The sequence below is a fragment of the Saccoglossus kowalevskii genome, chromosome 8 (assembly GCF_978046115.1).
Source record: "Saccoglossus kowalevskii chromosome 8, keSacKowa6.1, whole genome shotgun sequence".
Classification (NCBI taxonomy): domain Eukaryota; kingdom Metazoa; phylum Hemichordata; class Enteropneusta; family Harrimaniidae; genus Saccoglossus; species Saccoglossus kowalevskii.
In genome coordinates this window covers 4,941,106-4,964,046 of record NC_140648.1, presented here as the reverse complement: position 1 = coordinate 4,964,046, position 22,941 = coordinate 4,941,106, and the positions used below count along the sequence as shown (strand labels likewise).

The 22,941-nt window shown below is 34.9% G+C and overlaps 1 protein-coding gene across 1 annotated transcript in view; it reads right to left on the bottom strand.

The window, feature by feature from the left end:
• The window catches only part of LOC100373851 (cholinesterase-like), a 34,116-nt gene that overhangs the window by 5,943 nt on the left and 5,232 nt on the right, over positions 1-22,941 (bottom strand). Inside the window, exons 6-9 of the mRNA XM_002732181.4 lie at positions 22,236-22,426; positions 21,904-22,033; positions 21,590-21,731; positions 20,660-20,830 (exon numbers count right to left, since the gene is read on the bottom strand). Coding sequence (XP_002732227.3) covers positions 20,660-20,830; positions 21,590-21,731; positions 21,904-22,033; positions 22,236-22,426 — 634 coding nt within the window. The remainder of the gene's footprint in view (positions 1-20,659; positions 20,831-21,589; positions 21,732-21,903; positions 22,034-22,235; positions 22,427-22,941) is intronic.

The following is a 22,941-nucleotide window of genomic DNA, read 5'->3' as shown; positions in this document are numbered from 1 at the left end:
GAAGGCCCCATTAGGTAATATGCCTTTAATTGATATGCCATTCAAGCGTGTGGCTATAGATTTGGTTGAACCAATTACGCCAGCCAGTGATGGGGGTCATCGATACATCCTAACTATGGTGGACTATGCTACACGGTATCAAGAGGCGGTTCCACATAAAAATATAGATACAGAGACTGTAGCCGAGGCGTTGATTGACTTTTATAGCCGATTGGGGGTTCCAGAAGAAGTACTAAGTGATATGGGGACTCACTTTGTGTCAGAATGCATGCAAGAAGTATCAAGATTGCTCAGCATTAAGAGACTGACGTCTACGCCCTATCACCCCATTTGTAATGGACTGGTGGAAAAGTTTAATGGTACTTAAAATATGATGTTAAAGCGGTTGTGCCATGAACAACCAAGGCAATGGCATCGGTATATTAGTGCTTTACTCTTCGCATATAGAGAGGTACCACAGGAGTCAACTGGTTTTTCCCCATTTGAGCTGTTATATGGTCGAACGGTTAGAGGCCCAATGAAGATCCTTAAAGAGTTATTGACCAAAGAAAGCGATACTCCTGAGATAGTTAATAGTTACCAGTATGTGTTTGCGTTGAGAGATCGGTTAGAACAGACTTTAGAGATTGCTCGAGAGGAATTACAAAAGGCACTGAACCGATACAAGTGTTACTATGATCGTAAAACGAAGAAGCGAGTGCTTAAGGAAGGAGATAAGGTGTTAATTTTGCTGCCAACTGACAACAACAAGCTGTTGATGCAGTGGAAGGGTCCTTATGTGGTGGAGACGTATCATGTAAGACGTATCATGTAAATATGTTAAAGTTGTATGTTGAGCGGGAGACGTCACCTCAACCAGATGGAAGTGAGACAAGTTACTCACCAAGTACGGCCATAGACCTGATGAATACTGTGCGCGCAGCTACAGCGGGGTGTAACGAGTCAGATGAAGAGAATGCTGTAGACGAAGATGATCTTCTAGAGTAAGGAACTTGTAAACCCAAGGAGTCAGGTAAAGATGTTCAAATTGGTACAGACCTGACAGAACACCAGAGAAAAGAACTGGTGGGTTTAGTCAATACCTATGATAAGGTGTTTACTGACTTGCCAGGAAAGACCAAGATAATCAGTCATAAGATTGACCTGACAAATGATACACCAATACGATCTAAGCCATATTCACTACCATATGCAATAAGGGAGAACCTTAGGCAAGATATTGAAGATATGTTAAAAATGGGAGTAATCAGGAAGTCCACATCACCCTATGCGTCACCGGTGGTGATTGTAAAGAAGAAGGATGGATCAAATCACATATGTGTAGACTATAGGAAATTAAATAACGTCACTGTAACCGACCCTGAGCCAATGGTAACAACAGGGGACATATTTCAGAGGCTACATAATAGTAAGTTTCTGTCAAAAAATGATTTAAGTAAGGGTTATTGGCAGATACCAGTAGCTGAAGAAGATATACCAAGGACAGCATTTGTTACTCCCGATGGAACTTATGAATTTTTAAAGATGCCATTTGGAATGAAGAATTCGGGAGCTACTCTGGTGCGGGAATCAGGAAATTATTGTCAGGTATGGAGGGGGTTGGAAGCTATATAGATGACCTGATAGTTTATTCAAGCTGCTGGGATGAGCATGTTCAAGTATTATCTGAGTTGTTACGAAGACTAAGGGCAGTGGACATAACAGCTAGACCATCCAAGTGTGTTCTGGGTGCAACATCAGTAGAATTCCTGGGTCATGAAATTGGACACAATTGGGTCCAAGTCACGACAACATGGAGAAAATTCGAGAAGCGCAAAGACCAGCGACCAAGAAAGGTGTCCGATCATTCTTTGCGCTGGTCAATTACTACAGAGACCACATTCCCCTTATTTAACTATTGCAGCACCCTTGAGTGACCTACTAAGGAAAGGACAACCTAACAAAGTTGTATGGGGAGAGGCCCAGGAGAAAGCATATAACACTTTGCGGGAATACTTATTGGGCAAACCAATTTTGAAGTTGCCAGACCCACAGAAACCATTTGTGTTGCGGACGGACGCGTCTCAGGTAGGAATTGGAGCAGTACTTATGCAGAATCATGGTGAGAAGCTTCATCCAGTTGCTTATGCAAGTAAGAAGTTATCCGATGCAGACAAGAAATATTCAACTGTAGAAAGGGAATGTTTAGCCATTGTATGGGGCGTGAATAAATTTCGCCTATATTTAGCCGGTGTGGAGTTCATTTTGCAGACGGATCATAAACCATTGTCTTACCTGGATAAAGCCAAGTTTGCAAATGACCGAGTGATGAGATGGGCGATGACTCTGCAAGGATATGATTATCGTGTTGAGGATATTCCTGGACGGGACAATGTGGTAGCGGACTACCTGAGTAGATTGATGGACTGAGGAACTTTTGAACAGTATAGTAGAATGTTATTCGTTTATGACTATATTTCATATTTTATTATATTCTACTGTATGTGATTTTCGAATTTATGTACTCAGAGCTTTATCCAGTTCGATTTGATATATTGTATTGTTGTTTTATTTGAAATTGTTATCGTATTCGTATTATTGACGTCGTTGCTAGTCATGTAATATTATATGTTATAATATTCTTGAGAGGGGAGGCATGTCACATACGACTTATTTACCACTTCCGTGTCACTGAGAATGTTCTAGAACCGTACTGTGTCTGGGTGGAATATTCTAGATTTTTTTTAGAAACTGGTTGAATAGGTAATAGAACACTGTAGGAGGCAATAGAAGGTAATGGAACATTCTAGAAAGTTGTAGTAAGTTCCAGACAAATTATGAATGCTAATGTAATGGTCTATTTATAGACAGTGGGGGTATATATGGGGGAGTTGTTCAGATCGGAGATCTCGTTGAATTGTACTGGAGTTTAAGTATCTAGTTATTGGAGTAGTGGAGTTTTACCGCGTTATTGTACTTGATGTTTGCAGAATATAATAATACCAGTACCAGTTGAAACCTCATCTGTTGGCTCCGTGTTCGTATGTTATCATCGCCGCCAGTGAAGTCTTCCTGTTACTGTTGCCATTTTGGTATTTGAACCATCACACCTGTACTATACCAATTACGGTAATATTACGTTGCGTGTGACACTCATGTACAATTTCAAGGAAAACGTTATTTGTGTTCAATTATAAAACACTTAAAGTGATTTTAAAGTGTGGATAAACACTGTTTTAAATTTGAAAACAGTTGGATTTACAGTGTAGACTTGCTGCAGCATGTGAATATTGTCGAGATATAAGCAATATTTTGTACATAAAATGGTCTACTTCAGCACGTGGAAATACAGTTGTATACAGTTGATGTTGTGCTATTGTGCTGTTTCATTGTTTAAGCACCATGACAAGATGGTTTGACACCATTTTATAGTAACTGCTGGGTCAACTGACAAATCATTTGAAATTAGCTTACATACAGGCCAACAACTTGAAAATAAACAACTGTCGGTCATTATTGGTTTGAATAGATGCCATTATTTTATTTTATCTACAGCTATACCCAGTTCCAGCCACAAGCTTACATGCACATCACTGTATGATATGATTGGTCTGAATTGTAAATTATATATAATAGCAATGGTTTTGTAACTTTGTTCAATCCACTGAATAATACAAGTCATTTTCAAAAACAGTGTCACTAACAAACCAAATATTAGTCGAACTGAGTATGGAAAATTGGCTTGGTCTGGTGTACGCATTTTGTTCGAACATTGTCTTAATAATGATAGGAAATGGTTAGTATTATATGTAACAGTATAGATATCTTTGATAGTGACACCTGCAGATACAAAAGGAAACCAAATTTTGTCAACAATCCGCATCGTTTGGCGTGTCACTGTATAACATACAAAGACACTAATCTAATATCTTATGATAATATAGTAAGCATTTTATTGTTGATAATCTGAGTTTCACCACTCGCGATGGAGTGCTACTGAACACTACGTGATGAAAATGAAAATTATATGACAACAATTCATGACACAGCCTTGTCAGACACTTGTCAGATGTGATTATAGTTGGCTATGAATTATAAAGTTTGAATGTATGTGTATAAAATCGGGTTAACAGTTGGAACATCTCTATTAAATTTGGTAAAATTTTCATCAATTTTAACAAAAAATTCACACTCAATTGTATATGGAAATTGAATTGAGTCAATAATAAATTGCCAATACATGTTCACATATTAACAAAAATTCAAATCAGTAATTAAATATGCAAATGAGCTCATAAATTGATTCCTTGAAAAAATGCACATCTGTACCATCTTTCACTCTGCCTTTGTACCAAGTCTCAGCAAAATCGGTCCAAGCATCTCCGAGAAATTATGATGGACACACCCAAAAAACAGAATTTTACAGGATTTTGACTGACATTCAAAATGACCGCCAGACAGCCATATTTGATCAAATCAGGAAATAAATTCATGTTAATATTCGTACCTCCTTACTGTGTCTTTGTTCCTAGTATCATTGAAATCAGTCAAGGCATCTATCAAGGGACAGACAAAAGCCATGATTAACAATCCAATTGCTGCCAGTCGGCCATATTTAATCATATCACAAAACGTGCATCTGTAACAAGTCTCAACAAAATCGGTCAAGCCATCTCCGAGAAATGACGATGGACACACAAGGACCGAATTTGACTGAATTTTGGCATTAAAAATGGCCGCCAGTCGGCCACATTTGATCGAATTGGAAAATAAATTGATGTGCACATGTTGACCACTATGTCCTTGTACCAAGTTTCCAAAAAATCGGTCCAGTTATCTCCGAGTAATCACTCTGGGCGGACAGACGAAACTACAAGCCCCTCCCAGACTTTGTCCGGGTGGGGCTAATAATACAGTTAATTCAGTAATAGATAAAATAACTGTGTCTTACTTACATGTCCAAGGCACAGCCTTAATACAAACTTAATACGGTGATAATGTCGGTATTTTGTTGCTATTATTTTAATTTCTATGATTAACGTAACCAATTATGAGTACGTCAACTCAGTCGAAAATATTTTATAACCACTCATGCCCAATATTTCACGCCGATTGATTAAAATACGGTCACATTGTCGCCATGAAAACTGTTCAATCACTGCCTATGAGATTATAAAGAATTAAGGGCTGTGCAATTCTGGGCGACCTTGTTTTATGGCGTCGTCCTCTGTAACTTTGTTTCTGCCTACGGCTGGACCTCCTGGTGAGCCAAATTATGATTTGAGATTTGATTTCCCAAATTTCTACGACATGTGGAGATATTAATGAAATAAGAGTAATCATTCATTGCCCCCAAAACAGAGACAATTACTGCCGCCATTGCCATTGTGTTTTAATAGTACTGCATTGAGAACAAGTAAGTCGCAATTTTGAAAACAGTGCCAAGGAAGAACTTGCATAGCTGTTCTCATTGTTTTTCACTGGTGCTCGTTATACTACTCTAAAACCTTGATATCGTGTATCAGATCCGATACCTGTCAGCGTGCGGACGTTTGCCATCTAAACGACGTGGAGTTTTTTATACTAAAAGATATTCAAAGGCAGCTGAAAAGGTTGGGACAGCCAAAGACTACCATCCCGCAATTAAACCCAACGATCTGAATAAGCTTTACTATAGCGATATTTGTTATTGGTACAGATGTCTGCAAATACATTTACCAGGTAACCAATGGAATTAATGACAGCAACAGTGTTGCGATAGGTGAAGGTCGCATTTATGCAGTTTCGGATAAAGTTATTTTGCAATAGTAATTATTGCTATCTTTTTCAACATCAAACGAAATTATATTTTCAATTTGACAGCGAAATCAAATCACTTATTTTATATGCGGATGCAGAGTTATCGCAAAAATAAACAAACCCTAATGTACGCACTACATCGATTGCTATATTTAATATCTCCCACAACGAATGACACATCAAACAAATTACTGGCAACTAGTCGGAAAAAAAAGCATTATTCAAAATATCTCACAGGAAGAAACAAGATATATCATTAACGTGCACCAGTAATCTTAGGATTAAATCCACGTCGTGGCTGCAAATTACACTGTCACCGATGGGACACACCAATTACAATTCAGTGTGGAGCAATATTGCAGGCACAGTTTCTGACTGTATTACATGGTTATAATATGCGTCGTATTATTTAAGATTCACACCACAGTAATTAATATGACAGGGTACAATCTAAAGATCAACTATAATCATAAGTTGTATAAGCAATAACAATACATGATTCCGCAATAAACAATCTTATTAATTTCACCGGTCAGTATGTTTTAATAAGATAAATTAGTACCCATAATGATCATATGGTGGTGATTACAACACACCATGTTTTACTGTCCTGCGGCTGTATTCCGGGTATTACGAACAGAAAAGCTTCATGTTTAATGCGATAAATTGAAAAAGATGATTTCTACAATCACGGACTATGGGTCATCAAAACAAAATATGTTAGGGAAAAAAACATTTTGAAAAAAAAAAACGTTGCGTTCAGCTAATTTATTTTTGTCCCACCCCAATACCTACAATTCTTGACGATAGAACACTTACATTGAACTCGACGCTATCCTAGTTCAAAAGCATGTCAAAAAAATGATGAAAATATATTTGTAAAATTTTGAAATCAACTATATCATGTTGTCCTTTAATGACCAACCAGTGACTTGTAAGCAGATCGTTGTCAATATGTTTGGTATGTGACTAAGTATGTCTTTATGATCGAAGGCCTGGACAATATGTGATTTGTGTAAATTACAGATTATTTCATCGGAATTACTGCTTTTTATGGCCATTTGTGACCCAACTTAGAGTGTACCAGCTTTCACAAATATAAAGCGTGCTAATAATAAATTCATTCAGTTGCCAATACAGAATACAGTTTATTAAACTATCTTCAGTACGAGTATATATCATGCAGTATTTCATCCCGCCAATCCTACTTTGCATGTAACATAATAAGTTTATGCTAGAATTTACAAACCTCTTAAAATTTCAATTTAGAAGCGCACCATATGGCAAGTCAGTTAGCCCAATGTTTAGTAGGTTTACGTTTATTGTTACCAAGAAATAATTGTTTGGATATAAATCAGACTGATATTTGAAATGTACCACAATGGAATCAGAATGTGCTCAGATTTTGGCCGGCCGTTGCCATTCTCTCACTGATTTTAACATGCCTTATAATAAGGACTGTAATACGATTGTGAATTCGATTGATAATGATTAATTATACTCTTGTTGAACACGGTTGTAATTAACCTTGATCACATTACTAATTTTGTGAAGCCTGTTTTTTTAAATCTGTATAACAAACGTGTATACATAATGCATATACCGCTTATGACAAAAGCCAATATTGGAATATTTGAAGATACAATATATTTATTTTACAATTTCCCAAGGATGTCATATTATTATGTAATATATATTTTATAGGTTATAGTGCAGTTTCTTTCCGGTATTGAGCGGAAAATCTGCATATTATTGGGAAATGTTTATTTCTAATCAAACCAGTTTAATAAGTTATTCCCATGGTTAATACATATGTGCTATTGGAGGTCAAATACTGTTGTGTTGTTTTGAACGATTAAACTGGGTATTGCCGTGCTGGATTAGCCAACGTGTGTCTACTTGGTCTTTAGCTAATTTCATTCATCGATTGATTGACTTCCGGTTAGAAGACGAATTCTCATTGATGTGTCAATTGAACAGCTAGCTATTCTTTGTTATCCCAAAACAAAGCATATTTTCGATCAGTAAAGATTGGCTTTGTGTCACAGTGCTGAACATGGTAAGCACTAATTATTCGAATAATAAAAGACATGTTTAGAAATTTCGAGGAAATGTCTTTAATTGTTGAAACTTAGTATAGTATACATTTTGAAAATTCAGAGCAATTTTGTCTATTTTACAGTTGGCAAATATCATACAAGATAAACCCTTGCATTGACAGTATGTGTTTGTTAAATGTACAGCTACCCGGGTGACGCCTGATTAATTGGACTGTATCAAAAGAGGGCGTGTTGGCATGTTTCCAGTTCCGTCGAGTAACAAATGTATATGTCGCTTGATAATACAAAAAAAACAAGTGATACACTGTCCTATTATATTCCATTACTGTAACCAACTCTATCACATCAGTACTGATCCGCTTCAGACTGTTTCGAAATACGGCATACAAAACCAGAATAACAAACAAGACGAGTTGTCAGAGACATATTATTGATTTGTTCCAATGTCATATGACCAACGTAGGGGTCAATAGCTAGTATTTTAACTACTAAATATACGTTTACGTGAATCGTAATCGGGTTACTTTATTTGCACGAATTCGACAAGGAACAATGAATTTATTGTCTAGCACCATACCCACATGAATGTGGTTGGATTGTTCTTCTTCACAATGAATTGAAATGAACATTGTATAAAAACATCCCTTTACTCACCTCCACTCCACCTCCTCATATAAATATTTGTATAACTTTTGTTCCGGAACATGCGAAATAGTCTCATCATGTTTCAATCCATTAAAAAACAAATGTGACAATATTACTTGCGTAATTTGTAGACCTGATCAGAGTAAACTGCAATTAGCAGTACGTTTGATTAGCCGTGGGTTAAGTTGCTCACCTTTAAACAAAACTTACCTATAGTTCACAGTGGTACACATGTACAGTAAATGTTTTGTAATACGGTCATGGAATTCAGTCTTTGTACATTAATGCGGGAAAAACTGTAACAAAACATGCCTAGAAATACTAGAACGTTTAGTTCTGAGTTCGCTGCTTCTTGCCACATTTTGAAAAAGTTTCTTCAAACACACTTCAAGTGAAGGTTATTTTTTACTGCCATGGCACACTTTGAATTGACGTTACATAAAGTTTCAATGTTACGTGTAATATGATTTGGTTTTGATGTTTTGACATGTGATTTTTTAATTATGTGTACGTGTGGTTAGTAAAATAGTTGTGGTTATCAGTCGCATTTTTAATATAACCTTCAAACTAACAATGTCTGGTATAGGGGAGCGTTTTTAAGCAGCTTTTTTCTGATAGTCATATGTTGTTATGTAAATGATTTTATAAACTTCCGCTACAATCAGTGTCTGTAAACCAAATCTAGAGTGTAATTAATTTTCAGGGATCGTCGTAAAAGTCGTAACCACTTATTCTAAGATTTGTGTTCAATTTTCGTCATACATATGACAATATTTGAAACACACCAAGTTTTTCCTAATTCAAGTTTGATACCAATATCACAAAATAAATAATTTTATAAACACTCCAAATATTATAAGGTTATTACGAAGATACCTCAAAGTATGCACGAAGACAGTACAGCGGCAGTATCGACCGACACGCAGCGGAGGTCGATGCGACAGCGTACTGTCTGAGTGCATACTTTGAGGTATCTTCGTAATAACCTTATTATTATACATCTTTTCCTACCAAGGATACATCATGGGAATGCCGAAATCAGCGAACTTCTTTGTATTATTAGAAGACGCTTACGCGCGTTATAATTCCATATTTGGAATTAGCATTTCCTAATATGGTAGGATGAAAATACCCCGTAAAATACCGCAAAATTACGGCACGCTGTAACGTATGGCGTTACGGTGACAGATGTATAATAATTGTATTTATTTTATAATCGCCACTAATCCACGAGTTACTTCAACATCCTACACAAACCCATAATGCTTTCAAACTTTACAACCGTAACCTTGTGACCTGCAAGACCTGGTAAGATTTCAATCTAAATGATGAATGATACATAGTTATCAAATGCTATGCCTTCTAACTCGCCATGTCCTTAGCTACGCCAGCATAAGGCCTAAATTATGGCTTTGAGTGTTAATATTGATGTTGAAGAAAGCGTGGCCTGTCTTCCGAGTGCTGTGTTTCTATATTGAATCTATTTTGACGAGGAAAACAATTCAACATTCTAAACATGTAATAACTGTTCTATATCTTCCAATGCATTGTTATGTGGTCCAATTTCAGTATCATTCTGTAAACATCGTTTTGTTAAACACTTGCAAATGTTTTGTATTTATTTATTTATTAGCTTCCACGCCTGCTCATCCATTAAAACCTATATGCAAGCTGGATTTGATTTAAGACCTTGAAAAGATGGTATGCCAATTGCACTCGATGATGCAAGACTTAGGGTTAGATTGTCTAACGAGACTTATTTGTGCAGGACGCAGAATATAATTTCGTTCAGTCATACATCGCTATTATTTTTTAATAACTAGGCATTCAAAGTTACTTTAACAAGTGTCGTTCTTTGTCATTTCAAATTCGAGAAGACGATTCCGACAATATTAACTGAGTATAGACATATACATCAATCGTTAGTTGGATACTTCCGGCTTTGCTTTCCTCAAAACATTCATGAATGAAATGGGAAAAAACGAAATTACACAAGCACTTTAGTCATATCCTGGAAGGACTTTTGATAATGTCAGAATTACAATGAACAAGATACAAATGAGCAAAAAACGCCTCGTAACAGTGACTGAAACATAAATAGTTTGATTCAAATCTGAAGTTAGTATGTGACTTTAGAAGAATAGATTTTAAAAGAGCGATAACCACATAGAGCAATAATAGTAAGTGTTTATGGGGCATTGGTTTAACTAGCTGTGGATCCATAGTTCATCTTGTGTCGTTCTTTTAATTTTTGTGATGCTATTTTAGTCATATCTGATATATTTTGTGTCATTAAATTTGTTATTTTCAAATATTAGGATTTTTATCAACACTGTAGAACAATGGTTATTGACATAGACTTGCGTAACATAAACGTGCAACATCATTTGGCGTCGCAAATAAACGTCGATGGGATGAGTATTTCTGTACAATATCGCCGTATCTTTCCTGAAACTTTATGAATGACTGTTCTATTCGTTTAACAATGAAACCCTGATGTAATAATTTAGTGTACACTATGCGATACGCTGTAGTAAAAACTACGTAATAATTTAGTGTACACTATGCGATACGCTGTAGTAAAAACTACGTAATAATTTAGTGTACACTATGCGATACGCTGTAGTAAAAACTACGTAATAATTTAGTGTACACTATGCGATACGCTGTAGTAAAAACTACGTAATAATTTAGTGTACACTATGCGATACGCTGTAGTAAAAACTACGTAATAATTTAGTTTACACTATGCGATACGCTGTAGTAAAAACTACGTAATAATTTAGTGTACACTATGCGATACGCTGTAGTAAAAACTACGTAATAATTTAGTGTACACTATGCGATACGCTGTAGTAAAAACTACGTAATAATTTAGTGTACACTATGCGATACGCTGTAGTAAAAACTACGTTCCTCGCTGTAACGAATCAGCTGTCATATACAGTGCACATGTGAAGCTATGTTCCATTGATTGACAGCGCACGTCTGACGCAGGTGTCTTGAAATATTTACAAATAATAGAGGATGGGCATTGAAGTATGTTATTTTCTGAAAGCTATACATTCAGTGATTATTCCAGTATTATTGGTGTTGATTACATACAAGGCTGTTTTCCCAGGGGTCATAGATCCATTAACAAAAATATTGGAAACACATTCTCATTCTCACTAAAATGTCATTCCCCATTCTCCAAATCTTGTTTTATTCATGTCCAATCATCAGTTGTATATACAGGTTGTACAAAACAATCTCACTTATTTGAAATCGCAAGCGAGTCTTAGTGATTACGTTGACATTGCATACGAGTTGCTTTATGTAGTCACTGTATGCCAAATGTATAAGTAGTGTGTATTCTGTGAATTAGATTTAGTCGCCAAAAAAAATTTTCATCATTACATGTATTCAATGAGTTATACCCACCAAATATATTTAGTGCATTGAATTACGACATTGCACGCGCATATATATTATTGCGTAATAAAAAAACACGTTGAAAAACACGTCGTAAATTACTCACATTAAAGGAACAAAATATTCTACTTTAAAAAAAGCATATGCGATGTCACATGGTGTATCGTGAGAGAAATGTTCTTATTTGAATGTTTTTACACGTGTACAATGAAAGCAAACTTGTATTTTTTATTTCCGTGTTTAAAACAAAATATTGTGTATATATGATTATACTATAACTATGTGATATACTGATAAAAAAACTGATATACCAATAAACGTCTTGTAACGGCCATCTGAGGCTTAGTCTCACATGACATTGAGGGTCACGTCATTCAATAGCTACTAGTATCAGGATCAAAGAGTACACATGCAAAACAGTGCGCAGTGAAAAGTGACGAGTTTCACGCCGAGTGACCTTCCATGTATCCTTGAAAGTTCCTTCCAGCAAAACACATTATAACTATATCGTATGTGCTCTGTACATCCCAGGGTACCAGCTAATGTATATTAATATATTTATCTCATATATCATAAATGTATAATATGTTATGTATAATAAAGTAGTGTAATTTCTCCTTAATGCAATAATAATCTCAGTAATCATAGTAGTCTATGCAAGCACATTGAAATTTTGGCATCATGGCAGACAATATACTAGGTACTTACCATTAGATGTGTAATACTAGGTATTTACCATTAGATGTGTAATACTAGGTACTTACCATTAGATGTGTAATACTAGGTATTTACCATTAGATGTGTAATACTAGGTACTTACCATTAGATGTGTAATACTAGGTATTTAACAATAGATGTATAATACTAGATTTTTACCATTAGATGTGTAATACTATGTATTTACCAATAGATGTATACTACTAGGTATTTACCATTAGATGTGTAATACTATGTATTTACCATTAGATGTGTAATACTAGGTATTTATCATTAGATTTATAATACTAGGTATTTACCATTAGATGTGTAATACTATGTATTTACCATTAGATGTGTAATACTAGGTATTTACCAATAGATGTATACTACTAGGTATTTACCATTAGATGTATACTACTAGGTATTTACCATTAGATGTGTAATACTATATATTTACCATTATATGTGTAATACTAGGTATTTATCATTAGATTTATAATACTAGGTATTTGCCATTAGATGTGTAATACTATGTATTTACCATTAGATGTGTAATACTAGGTATTTAACAATAGATGTATAATACTAGGTATTTACCATTAGATGTATAATACTATGTATTTACCATTAGATGTGTAATACTAGGTATTTATCATTAGATTTATAATACTAGGTATTTACCATTAGATGTGTAATACTATGTATTTACCATTAGATGTGTAATACTAGGTATTTAACAATAGATGTATAATACTAGGTACTTACCAATAGATGTATACTACTAGGTATTTACCATTAGATGTATAATACTAGGTACTTACCATTAGATGTGTAATACTATGTATGTACCATTAGATGTGTAATACTAGGTATTTACCAATAGATGTTAATACTAGGTATGTACCAATAGATGTATACTACTAGGTATTTACCAATATATGTTAATACTAGGTATTTACCATTAGATGTATACTACTAGGTATGTACCAATAGATGTATAATACTAGGTACTTACCATTAGATGTGTAATACTAGGTATGTACCAATAGATGTATAATACTAGGTATGTACCAATAGATGTTAATACTAGGTATTTACCATTAGATGTATACTACTAGGTATGTACCAATAGATGTTAATACTAGGTATTTACCATTAGATTTATACTACTATGTATGTACCAATAGATGTATACTACTAGGTATGTACCAATAGATGTATACTACTAGGTATGTACCAATAGATGTTAATACTAGGTATTTACCATTAGATGTATACTACTAGGTATGTACCAATAGATGTTAATACTAGGTACTTACCATTAGATGTATAATACTAGGTATTTACCATTAGATGTACAATACTAGGTATGTACCAATAGATGTATAATACTAGGTATGTACCAATAGATGTATAATACTAGGTATGTACCAATAGATGTACAATACTAGGTATGTACCAATAGATGTATAAAACTAGGTATTTACCATTAGATGTATACTACTAGGTATGTACCAATAGATGTATACTACTAGGTATGTACCAATAGATGTACAATACTAGGTATGTACCAATAGATGTATAATACTAGGTATTTACCATTATATTTCTCATACTAGGTATTTACCAATACATGTATAATACTAGGTATTTATCATTAGATATATAATACTAGGTATGTACCAATAGATGTATACTACTAGGTATTTACCATTAGATGTATACTACTAGGTATTTACCATTAGATTTCTAATACTAGGTATGTACCAATAGATGTATACTACTAGGTACTTACCATTAGATGTATAATACTAGGTATTTACCATTAGATGTGTAATACTAGGCATTTACCATTAGATTTCTAATACTAGGTATTTACCAATAGATGTATAATACAAGGTATTTATCATTAGATATATAATATGAGGTTGTTACGAGGATACCTCAAAGTCTGCACAAAGGCACTACAGCTGGTGTATCGACCAACGCGGCGCAGCGGAGGTCGATGCGCGGCGTACTGTCTGAGTGCATAATCAGCGAACTTTCCATGTGTGGAGTCCGGTCAAACCCTGGTGGGAGCCATGTTTGTTTTATTAATAGGAGACGCTTACGCGCGTAATCATTCATTATTTGGAATTCGCATTTTCTAAGATGGTAAGACGAAAATACCCCGTAAAATACCGCAACATTACGGCACGTTGTAACTTATGACGTTATGGTGACAGATGTATAACACTACTAAGTATTTAACGTTATGATATATGATACTGGAACAGTAAAAATGTTGAAGTAAATAAAAGAAAAACATTTACATGGATTTGAACAGGTTCCACGAAGTTAATATATATCGTAACATAAATTGTTATGACCCTACAGTATGTAAATAATGCAGTTTGAACAGTTTAAATAAACAATGTTCATTGTTTGTTTGTTTTCGAGATATTAAGTTCACTTTAAATGATGATGTATGTAGACTATATATATAGTAACGCGAGATAGTATATTGTAACACTGACACTAGGCACTCGCATAAGTAATATCGTGTATCATATCAATTGGAAACAGAAAAAGGTGGTATAAGGATAGGACCTCCATGATTGACATTGAACATGTGATGCACAGTAATTATTAAACGAGTAACAAACAACAAGCTATTTCTTGAAAAGTGGCCTTTGGGTAAAAATAGTGAGATGGTATCCAGCCGTTTTTATGGTTGGCTTTTTTGTTATACACCGCTGTTCGGAAATAAATAGAAAACAACGTGGTTTGTAATTGGTTAAATTTGATTACTCAGCTGGAATATCGACGTCATTGAATAGCATGGCTTCTGTTTTTACCGTACATAATTTTGCTAAATATAGATATGCTCAGTATGTGTGCATTCAGTGACACCATATCGTGTCTAACCTGCATAAACATTGATATCCTATGCCGATTTATAGAATATAAAAAGCGATCAACGCGTAGGTCATACAGTATGAAAGTTTTCTCAATGACCAAAGGTTACTTTGATGTTTTAATGTAACTATCACATAATATCCCGTAGCCAAGTGTTTGCAGCTTATCCCCATTGTTTATAGCTAGTATAAACCAACGATTCATTCATTTCAGCGAGCTCGGTGTCTAATATTGCAAATATGATGCATGATTGAATGTAATGGATGAATAAAATGCCATATAGCTCCAATAAGTTGTATATTCCTCAACACAATAACGCGTATAACATGACGCAGCATTCAAACGTACAGTTAAATTATTGACCGATTGATAACTGTGACAACTTCAAAACACGAGAATAGCATTATTGCCAGTTTTATTAACGCCTAATAACGCTGATGTTGATTGCTCCTCGGTTAATAGGAATAGCAGTTATTTCAAGCGCCATTGCGTTCAATGCCTATACTTTTGCAGAGCTCACTGGAACCAAACGTATGCACTACTTTGTCATAACTGAGCCACGTTAAAGAGGAAATTGCAACTGTGCCCAACTATCACTCCTGGTGATTTATCCTTAACACTCATTGAGGATGGAGAGATTCTTAATAATAATAATAATAATTCATACCAGAGGTATTTTAAGAACAGTATCGCCGAATTTTAATATCCATTGCGTTGCTATCAAAAGTCTAATAAATTCGAGTTTATGACGCATACACAATTGTTGTTGAGATATACCGCGAAGTAATCCTCCCTCTGGGATATCAATTCATCATTTGGTGGACATTCAATCTCGATCCATTAAAGGACCCTGGATGCATCGCGAGGTATACATAAATAATACTGCTTTTGAAGAGTGCCACGAGTTTCCGTCGCTACTCCAATGATCAGTAGTCATATCCGTTCCGACGCAAGTGACATCGTCTCCAAGTAGATTGACAGCATAATTTACGTACAATCATACATCGTGAATTACTTGAAGGCTATGTTGAAAACATACATCATTAAATGAAAGTGTATATGAAACGAAATGCGGATGTTGACGGAAGAGTAGTGAGGATACTGTCGTGTACCACAATCATGAAAAGACAAGATCAATGCACATTAGCTTGAGAACCGTACAAAGCGCGTGCGTTCAATTAATAATGAGAACAACATATGCCACTATGATCGTGTTACATGTTCGTGTTCATGCGACATAGAAAGCAGTGTATAATCTAATTTATAAAAGAGTAAAATCAATCCAGCATGTAGGACATGTGATATCGTGTAAATATGTTGGTCAGGCTTACACATTTAAACATACGGAATACACATTTTTCATTATGCATTGACGATCATAAACACAAGTCCCTCGTGTCTTTGGTTTTAAACTTGTATAGCATCACAAAGAGTGTATTTGAATCAGTGCATTGAGACCGCCAAGCATAGAACATTTAATACATAGAAAATGATAGTACCGTGACGTAATCGTAGTTATTGGTGAATATTCAATATAACCAGACTAGGTAGCAAATACGTTTTTCTTTCTGAATTTGTCTCTGACACACAGAAACAGCTTTCGAAAGCAAATACGTCCTTGAAACCTAAATTACGTAATTACATTGAGTTCAAGAGTGCCTTACAACCAGGGAAATATATATAGCATCGACCATGATGCATTGCGAATATAATATATTGTGATTCAAAGTCTTTATTTGAAAACGTGATGCATTTAGAGGGATCTCTTGTGTCAAAACATATAGCAATGTGTCCGTTTACCTACTTAATGCTATATTTATTTCGTGAAAAGTAATATAAATAATGTTGATGGCCGTAGGGGAAAAACGTTCTCTGATTTGATACTATTATTAATTCGGTAGTCACGTTCAAATACTACCTAATGGATTGACGCGTTACATATAAGCCAGAACTACAAATGGCAGTAGAAAAAAGTTGTTGTTTCACAAGTGGCAGATGACTAGACTAGACTAGCAAAAAACGCACGAACCTTTCAGATTAATATTATTTGCGAACACAGAACCTCTAGGAATATTTCTCTAGTTTGTTTTTAACGGGCGTTTTGCCCAGGGAAGACATGATTAAATCTGCAGGACTGACGTGATTTATTTTGCATGTCCTGTGTACAAAATATGCTATTTCTCATTATCGTTATCTGAATTAAGCTGTTTGGTACTCCTATATTTACCACGTCCAGTACGACGGTGATTCAGCTGACATTATATTATCAGTTGATTTAGACAAAGATGAGATGAGTGCCAGCTTATTTTTTGCTTTCAGCCGAAAAGTGTAAATTATAATTCGCTTGCGTTCTATTATATGCATGCAGAATCGTCATATACACACTTACTAGTACTTACCGAATTTACTTGTTTTTATTTCATTGAAGACTTAAGATGGCGCTGTTTTTGGAAATACATTACCTTTATATCATCTCACATAATGAAAACCTGCTCACAATGACGGGGTTTTACTTGTCAAGGATTAGAACATGCTGCCACAGCGCGCTAAACGTGAAAATATGTGTCACAACACTGCACTTGATCTAAATTTTCTTCTCGCTGACATCTCTGACCTATTGTTCCATATTTGGAATTCGCATTTCCTAATATGGTAAAATACTGCAAAATTACGGCACGCTGTAACTTGTGGCGTTACAGTGATAGATGTATAATGATATTATGTATTGCATATCTATCAATATAGTATTGTCACCAAAATAGAAGCATACATTAGTTAGTTTGAGAAAGCTGGTAACCAATAAGCATGGCACCAGAGTAATAATCTCAGTACACATAAATCTGTGAATAATAACCGTGAACAACTTAACTGCGCATGTGCACAAGTGTATGTGTCTATAGCCAATTGCTCCCAAAATACTTTTCACTGTGCTTGACATAACATAGTAATTTTGGCAGAAGCATATCAATATGAACTCAATACGTATCACTACAGTAGCCCATGCAATTTGAGAATCGCAAACTAAGTTAATTTTGGTGGCAGAACCAAGTCATGTGAATCATTTAATTCTATTGCACTACCTTGCAAACCTAAATTCTTGGGTCCATTTTAGTGGCGAGCAAGATACATTTACTCTCGTTAGGTGACTCTAGTCACAAAATGGAAAAACCATATGGGTAGACCACAATAGATCATTCTCCGAGCTTGGGTAACTCTATTCCCTTTAACTTTTTCAACAGTGTTAGAAATCTATTTACTTATGAGGCTTTTGGGGTGAATCAGTAGGCTGATTCCAGTCTGGACACGCTGAGCATGGACTTTTCGTGTTCGATGAATAAAACAAAACAAAAATACACGGAGGTCACCAGACTGGCATTCAATATACATCCTTCTGTCAAAAATACTGAACTACAAAGGAAATAATTGTACATTATTCCAATCGCAATACGCAATATAGGCGAAATAGTACACGGACCGAAATGCCAAAATCAATCCAAATTGTCAAAAAATACATTTTGAAATGAAAAGCCTAACGAAAAACGTGACGGGGAGTTTAGTGCCTTAGGTGTTCGTCGGTTTATGCATGCATGCAGTAATGTTTACTTTCATTTAATATAGTATTCTATAGTATGACATTAGCTATATGTAACAAATGTCCCATTGCTCATTAACGCAGTAATTCAAGTCAGAGCCTCAAGGATTAATAATATTCAGTCATAGTTACAGATATAACAATCTTCCCAGCGACTCAAGCTCAAAGCTTTATAGATTAATAATACCAAGTCTTAATCATATGTTCTATTATGCACGAAATGTTCCATTGGTCATTAGTGCAACGAGTCAGGTCAGGGCCTCGAGGATTAATAATTAAAAGATCCACAACCCACGATAAAGTCTTCGGCAACTAGCAAGTGACTTCACATCATATCATTCGTTTAGGAGAGCCTCTCCAATCCCTTGGATTGTCTTCCTGGGACGAACATACGGCAAATGACGTTCCAACATAAACTACAGCATACAATTATATAATAATAATAATAATAACAACAACAACAACAACGCTTACTAGCAACTTCACCAAACAGTGCCCTTCAAATCATTGACGGATTAGCATAGCAATTAGTTTTGAATAGCATAGACCAACTGCGCATCGTGTTTAATTGTTCCTACCAGGAAGGCTAATTAATTTCAATACCACCAATTGCCTATCACAATTTAGAAAGAAAAAAAAATTACATGGGGAATTATTCGGAATTACGCGATATATTGATTTCTCGCGTTCGAAATGTAGTCATAAATATGAAAAATGATTATCCAGTGTAACTGCTTCCACCTGCGGTATCTTGAGTGTAACATAATGTGAACAGTGAAAACAAAGCACTGAAAACGTGTAAACATTTATACCAACGTAATTAGTTGAACGTGATTGGCCAATATAATCTACTTACTTATGGTAAGTCAGATAATGCACTTGTGTTGAGTACGGATATTGCATTCCATTTGTGCATTATCGTATACAGAATCCTAACAAATAAATAAATAAATGTATGAAAGATACTAGCTTGTCACATGTGGTGTTTTACCCAACTGTTATGTGATCTATTTTACAATCACCACATACATCGGGTAAGGACTTCAAGACTATTAGTATCACATACAGATAAGGTTGATATTACGTTGTCTCACTGAATTCGGGCTTGCTCTCCTGTGTTTGAGTTCGGGAAACCGACAACGCTCAGACAAGTCTCAGATCACTTATGTTAGTTGTCTGTGAACTAAGTGAGGAAAGCGAATGAATGAGAATTATTTCACGAAACATATAATATATATGAGCACAATCCATCTACCCTGGGGAATTGCCACATGATGATAATAAAAACATACTAAATTTGTTTACATTAATGGTGTAATAAATTATCCTTTTTTATTGATCTGGTAAATAAGCATGTGCATATTGCGTGTTCGAACAATTATTCTGTAAACCACTGGTACACTGCCATTATAGTGGGAGTCGAACATTTTATTAAATGAATAGACAAGAAATAGTCGTTATGGTTACAATGGCGATCGTGATTCTATCAGGAATACGAACATGTGCTGAAGATGTGATTGCATTATCTTCGTCCTCGCATGGAACAGTGCAGCAGTCGTAATATGAGGCTGACTTAACAACCTGCGGATCATACTGCATCCAGTAAGCATTCATATTGCTATTTACGCTGTCATTTTTCATCGTACTTTTAGAATTGATATGAAACATTCTCTGATTCTCCAGTGTATATTTTTCCCACGTTCCTTCAACGTTTGGTATATACGCTCCTTCGGGTGAGAGATTTCTGATAATAAAAATAAATGGGAGAAGATCTGTTATGTCAATTTTAAATACAACATAAACAATACTCGGTGTAGGTTTACTCGGTATTTGTGTTTTGTTTTTCCAATTAAAAAAATCAATTTGGCATTTTTGAAAGAAAATGCATATTTTCATCCTCTCATAACAAGTTAACACATTTTTGTTTACTCGTGGTACACTGTGTAAGTAATTATTATTCATGATTGTCAAACATAACTATAAGATCAAGCACGTGTTAATGAGAATCCTATGTTTGTTAATTACAAACACCTAAAGATAAAATATTAACAAAGCAAGAAGAAGTCTCCTGAAATTGGCCAAAAACACTGTTAAACTGAAATTGAATTATTCATTTACTGTTATTCTAACTGGCTGCGCGATAACCTTGTCACAAGTTAGAAATGATAAAATATAGAATAGTATATTTAGAAATATAAAATTATTATTTATACTTCATGACGTATTATTCACAAAGGCGTATTTTTTCGACAGCAAGAATAACTGGATAGTATTGTGTTTAATCGTGTTACCCATTTATTACTAATGTATACTTTATGAGTCATGTGATCTTAAAAATAAAAACATCCTATGCAAACAAGTATTTGCAAACATGTCAAGGAAAATGCTTTCTATAAATGTATAGGTTTTGGTCATTATTGTTCTGGTTACAGTTGAATAATAGAAAAAGAATATCGTAACTAAAGATGTTACACATAGAAACACGTTAATAAATAATACCTACCCAGTTTTAACAAAATTATTCCACAGTGTTTGTACAGTGTCTACTACATCCCTGTCTCCATCTGTCCAACTTATCCAGGGATATTTATCTGGCATATAAGGCACACCATATACAAAAAACAGATCTTCCAAATGCGGAACACCTTCGTTATAAAAAGATATATACGTATGAACATATAAGGATATATAATATAAAAAGAAAAACACGTTAAATATATAAATATTGCAGCCTGATAAATGCAAATGCTGAGATATATAATGTTTTAAATGTATAAACTATTTACAGTGTGAATGTATACATGCTGAATTACTGACCTGTCCACTCGTCCCATCTGGCAGAAGGTCTGCGATAGTCAAATTGATATACATATGTATCCACACCATAATGCGACGCTAATCTTGCTTGCCAGTGAGCAGGCGCTTTGAAACCCCGATCATTTAAAAACTAAATACAAAAGATAAAATCATGTATTGTATCGTTTGACTTTGATGGTTAACATATAAGCAACACCCGGGTACACTTGTGAAAACAGCATTGATTATTTCATGGTCAACTTGAAAATATAGCTTTTTAGTGAGTAATTTGTGAACAAATAATACCGAGCGTTCTACATAAATAATAAATATAAAATAATATAATATTTTACCTCGGCACATGAATCTCTCATTAATAGTGGGTCTTCTGGGTTCTCCCACGGGGTGTACATAAACTCAAAAGCATTGAACACATAATCATATTTAACGTTGGTATCAGAATAATATGCCCTGCCAGTCGCCTTGTTCCAGAGGTACTCCCTGAATTCAGTTTTCGTCATACCATTTTCATTGGAATGAAACTCTATAGAAAATAAAAACACTTCATCAACAACCGATGGCACTGAACATGCGTGCATACTCTAATCACACAAAATGTGAAATAAGTGGTTACTGTGTGGCAACCATGGTTAATGAGCCACATTGAATACAATAATAAAACGAAATAATCTGCTTGAATCAAATAACTTTATATTTTCAAAAGTTACAACTGAACAATAAATTGAATTGTACATGCGTGTACATCAAGTCTTCAATTGCATTATCTTGCGTACGATAAATGTAGATTGTTTTGCAAATACGCACATCTGTCAGTCTTTTCTTGTAGATGCTGTTATGTTGTGGAGATAGCTGCATGGTCTTCAGAAAAGTCTGGGTTTTGTAGATTGAGGGTCTATTGAATTCCAGATTTGTGTATGTTGTTGTCTTTTGTTTTCATGATAACACTGCACTAAAAGCCTCAAAATTATTCATATGATTTTAGTTTCAATCTTCCAGGGGGTATTCCAATGTCGATGACAATTCGGAATCAATAAAATT